The 4,942-nt window shown below is 44.3% G+C and overlaps 1 protein-coding gene across 1 annotated transcript in view; it reads right to left on the bottom strand.

Annotated features, from left to right (window-relative positions):
* Nucleotides 1-507: 507 nt before the first annotated feature.
* Nucleotides 508-4,942, bottom strand: part of PTPRN2 (protein tyrosine phosphatase receptor type N2) — a 1,475,949-nt gene continuing 1,471,514 nt past the window's right edge. Inside the window, exon 24 of the mRNA XM_045290142.1 lies at nucleotides 508-2,545. Coding sequence (XP_045146077.1) covers nucleotides 2,474-2,545 — 72 coding nt within the window. The 3' untranslated portion in view covers nucleotides 508-2,473. The remainder of the gene's footprint in view (nucleotides 2,546-4,942) is intronic.

The following is a 4,942-nucleotide window of genomic DNA, read 5'->3' as shown; positions in this document are numbered from 1 at the left end:
TGAACTATTTTGAGAGCTCAATATAATGGTATGGAATAAGGAATTAGAGAAAGTGCAATAACATGCTATTATGTCATGTTCCCATCATACAGATGCAACAGATAAAAATGTAAGTGCAGAAACAATAACAAAATGTAGTAGAATAATTAGGATGTGATACCTGCCCTGCTGCTCGCTGCCTGTGGGCAGACTCTGCTGTCTGCTTCTTTGACTTTAGACCTAGCAGCCCACGTGAGTTGAAGGACTTCCAGCATATTAACTGTTCCACAGAAGTGAGTTGAACTGAACCTTCTGTACTGCTGTGTGGACTAATTAGCTATTATATTCCTTCTCATGGTATAAACCTATCTTTCTCTCTCTCTCTCCTAAATGTCCTGGTTTTGTTTCTCTAGAAAACCCTGCCTAACACACTCATTTGGTTATTCAAACGTTCAACAATTTCAGGAGAAAAAAGTAAGCGGTGTAGGAAAACAAATTGCCCTTATCCCCAAATGAAGACCAGTCCAATGTGAAATCATAAGTTTAATGACACAATTAAATATATATGTATATCCCACACTGGAGGATTTCTTTTGAACTATTAAGAAGTTAGAAATTACAAGTATATGCTTACTATATTAAGATAATTATTTTTAGAATTATTTCTATGAATTAAATTCCAGTTCAAGAAAAAATCTTGGAAAATTAATGATAGATATATTAATGCAGATATACAAACCATTTAAAGACATAAACAATATTTTGGCATCTCTTTCCCCATTTGGTAGACAACTTTCCCTATGATGCCGCTTATTGACATGTACTATTTAAAGTGAAAGGATCATGTGGCATACAGCAGGATGGAAGAGCTACTGGGAATATCTTCTCATACCCAAACCTGCAAATAACATTTGCAGCACCCAGAGACCACGCCCATGCTCCCCTTCTGTGCTTAATGACATGAGTCTTTCAATTTCTGGGGGATGCTGGTCTATGGAAAGTGCTAACTTGATTTTGGCTCCTCCAAACCACTAGAAATGTGTCCGTCCTGGCTAGCGTTTACTGGACATCAAAGCAACCAGTGGATGGGAGTGAAGAAAACATTTGGGTCATTCCAAGAATCCAGCATCTCTGGGATGAAGGAGGAGAGGCCTTTCTCACGTCCCTTCCAACTGTTCTGATCTACCATCAACGGAGCCCAGTGGTCCTGGAGTCAGTGCCAACTCATGGTGACTCCGCACACGTCAGAGACCTCTACTCCCTGGGGTCTCCGCTTTCTGAGTATCGGAAGCAGACCCCTGAGGAGCCTCTGGGTGAAGTGGACGCTCTACTCGTTTTGGTTAGCAGCCCTATGAGTTCATGGTGGCACCCCTGAGGGATTCCACACAGATTAAAGCAAATAATCAGCAGGTGGCTCTTCCTGCATTTTCCTTTCTTTCTAGGAAATGAGTGCAAATATCCACTGGTCTTTTCTACACACCAGTAGGACCCAGAGGCATTCCTGGGGATGCTTACAAACTCTTTGGAATCCTTGGCGCACGCCGAGTGTCTAGAGGGTTCTTCCTAACTCTGGGTGTTTCACAGCCAAGCGTCCATCAGGTGTACCTCTTTTTGTCATGCGTGCTTCCAGATTTCTAAGCTTTAAACAAACAAACAAGCCCTCAAGTTGGGGCTGATTCAGAACATCACAACCCAGAGGGAAAGTGTTATCCAGCTGCCCTGGGCCTGATAGGCCAGCCCTCGCTCAGAGTGGGTGGACAGACTGACCCTCAGTGGAAAGCCCTGCAATCTCCCCCCTGGGCAGGTGCAAAGTGGACATTGCTATGGGGCCTTGAAAGAGCTGGGGGTTGGGACGAGACACATCAGCTAGCCCACAGGTGCGTAAACGGAGGGCTTTTCTCATTGGGATCTGTCCCAGCGCTGCAGCATGTTAGGAGTTCTGCTGATTTGACTCTCGAATAAGTCAGTGGTCCCTCCAGTTGAGAAATCCTTTTAAAGACAAATGCCAAATCCAACATCTACCCCTGGGGGTCTTTGTTTAATGCCTGGCCAGTTGGCTTCGCGCCCCCTCCCCCCACAGCCCATTCATCCTTCAGAAGTTACAGATAACAAACATCTTCTCCGAGACCATATTGAATGTACTAATGACTACATCACTAATAAGGCATTGTTTGCAATTAGGAATGTGAATGTGTGCTTTAAGGAAAACAGATTTGTATTTTTTCCCCAGAAAGTGAAAATAATTAGATGAACTGATCTCGCCCCACCCCCACCCCCCGGCACCCCTAATTGGATGTTTCCACAAATCTTTATTATTATTTGGTTGAACAAAAATACACATTTTAACTGCTAAACTGTACTGACTACAGGAGTTTTAAAGACCTTATTACTATGCAGTTACGATAGAAGACACACAATTAAAGTCGTATCATGGTTTCCAGTACCATTCAGAGGGGTCAGCGAGGCTCTGCAGCCCTCCAGGGAGCGCGGACGCTTATTGTGGCAGGGCCTTGAGTATTGCGTTCACCTCCTCTGCCACGGCTGTCAGGGCAAACTCGAACTGCTCCTGGGGGGCGACAGGGGGACAGGAGGACACGATTTAGAGGAGTTTTCTCTCCACCCTGACTTGTCACTCTGGTGGGTTCTGTGGAAGAAAGAAATTGTTTCGGGAAACCTTAAAATTGGACAAGTCAAGCCTCGTATTTCAGCTGAAAAAGATGAAGAGCTCTTGGCTCATGTTAAATGATATTTCCTTTCCAGGAGAGTCTCTTCTTTGGTCCCTTGGGGGACGGCTTGGGGAACAGCTGCCATTAGTAAATGGCGACTGTGACCACAGCTTGGGCTGGCTTGACTGGCTCCTGCTGATATCATCGGAGCCGGAGGTTGGACGTGGCTCAGGGCCTAGGTTGGAAGTGTGGGTGAGCAGGTACATCGCACTGACACTGTTACCTTTTGGCCATTGCCATTCAGTGGGGGGTTGAAGGTGTGACTGTGAAAAAAATTCTAACTACTCTTGGGACTGCTATTGGTATGGTGGTTATATGTTGGGCTTCTAACCACAAGGTCAGCAGTTTGAAACCACCAGCTGCTTTCTACTCCCATAAAGAGTTAGTCTCGGAAACCCAGGGGGGCAGGTCTCTCCTGTTCTATAGGGTCGCTATGAGTTGGAATCGACCTGGTGGCAGTGAGTTTGGTGTTTGGGTTTATGAAAAGATGCTACCTCAGTTAGACCTGGACCGTGTCTATGCTGCCCTTCCTACTTGCTTCAAGATTAGAGGTGCTGAAGGCCGGTGGACCGAACACAGCTATGCACTGGCTCTTTTCTGGATGCACACCATCTGTGGCTCCTGATCCTGTCCTCAGTGTCACTGGGAGGGTACTCCTTGGGCTCAGGCCCTCACCGGGCCAGCCAACAGGTGCTCTGTGAAAGCTGCTTCTCAGCCAGAGACTCACACCTGCTCCTGGTTGGATGGAAGCTGTTGCTTGAGGAGCCAGCTTTATCCTACAAAAGCAACCACACCAGATCCCTTCTTCCCACGAGGCTGACTTGCCAAAAGACAGCGTAAGGTTTCATAACAAAACATTAGCAAAAAATAATTTACTTCAATGCAAAAATTAAGGGCAGCATTCAGGGCATCTAATTTTAAGTCTCACATTCATATCTTTTGATACACTGGAAATCTATTCCAAAAGAAATAATCTTTAGGAGAGAAAAACAGACACACATGAAGATACTTACTAAAGCTTTATGTAAAAAAATTTTTTTTAAAGAAAAACAAACCCAAACTCACTGCCAGAGTTGAGTCTGACTCATAGGGACCCTCTTGTAAGACGAAACAGAACTGCTTCTTTGGGGTCCCAAGGCTGTGAAGCCTTATCTTTCTCCCAAGGAGACAATGGTGGTTTCAAACTGTTGACCTTGAGGTTAGCAGTCCAACATACAACCCACGAAACCACCAGGGAGCCATGTTTTAATGGCAAAAACCCGAAGGCATCCAAATGCCAACAACAGAGGAAAGAAGAAGTAAATAATCTTATATAACGTATTAGAACCTTACGCAGCCATTTAAAAGAATCTAATAAGAACATAAAACATTTATAGTATAATGGTGAGTGCCAATGATGTACATCCTGGGCCAACTCCTTGCTCTACCACCAGTGCTAACAGTATGTGGGCCACATTTCTTTTAAATCATAAGTCCTTTTTTTTTTTAGGACAGTTTTAAGCTTAAAGACAAATATTGAGAAAGTACAGCGTTCCTATGTATTCACCCTTAAACACAGTCCCTCTTTTATTATTAATAGCTTCCATTTGTGTGGTACATTTGTTACAATCTAGTGAACCAACTTTGACATATTATTATTAACCAAGGTCCATAATTTATATTTTTCTTGATAGTTGTAGTCTTGTCACTTCTGACTCACGGGGCCCTTATGGATAACAGAATAAAATGTTGCCTCTTTGATATACTGGAATTCACTGTTCAGCCCATCTTATTGAGTGTGTCCCTTGCTTTCACTGACTCTATGTAATGAGCTTCAAGAAACGTGTGGAAAAGTGCATTATCAGCTCATCCTATTTCCACACAAACTTTTTGAAGCTCCCTCATACATTCGGGCTACCATCTGGCCTGTGAGTTTCAACAACAGCACAATGTCATGTGTCCATCATTACAGCAGCAAGCAGGAGGGTGTCTTTGACTTTAAAAACAATGCCTGTGTGCCATCTACTCACCGCGGGATCGCACTTAGGACAGCATTGTTTTAGGGACTACGGCGGGACCAGTGCCCCCCGAAACCTGGGGTGGAACCTAGCACAGGCACTGCAAAGTGCTCAGCATTTGAAGCACGTTTGTAACAGGAGTTTCTTTTAAGGGAAATTCTTAAAATAACAGGCATGAAATATAGCTGATTCAGAACATCACAACGCAGAGGGAAAGTGTTATCCAGCTGCCCTGGGCCT

The sequence above is a fragment of the Echinops telfairi genome, unplaced genomic scaffold (assembly GCF_000313985.2).
Source record: "Echinops telfairi isolate 266 unplaced genomic scaffold, ASM31398v2 ScPeMD7_31;HRSCAF=116, whole genome shotgun sequence".
NCBI lineage: Eukaryota > Metazoa > Chordata > Mammalia > Afrosoricida > Tenrecidae > Echinops > Echinops telfairi.
This window is presented reverse-complemented; position numbering and strand designations above follow the sequence as displayed.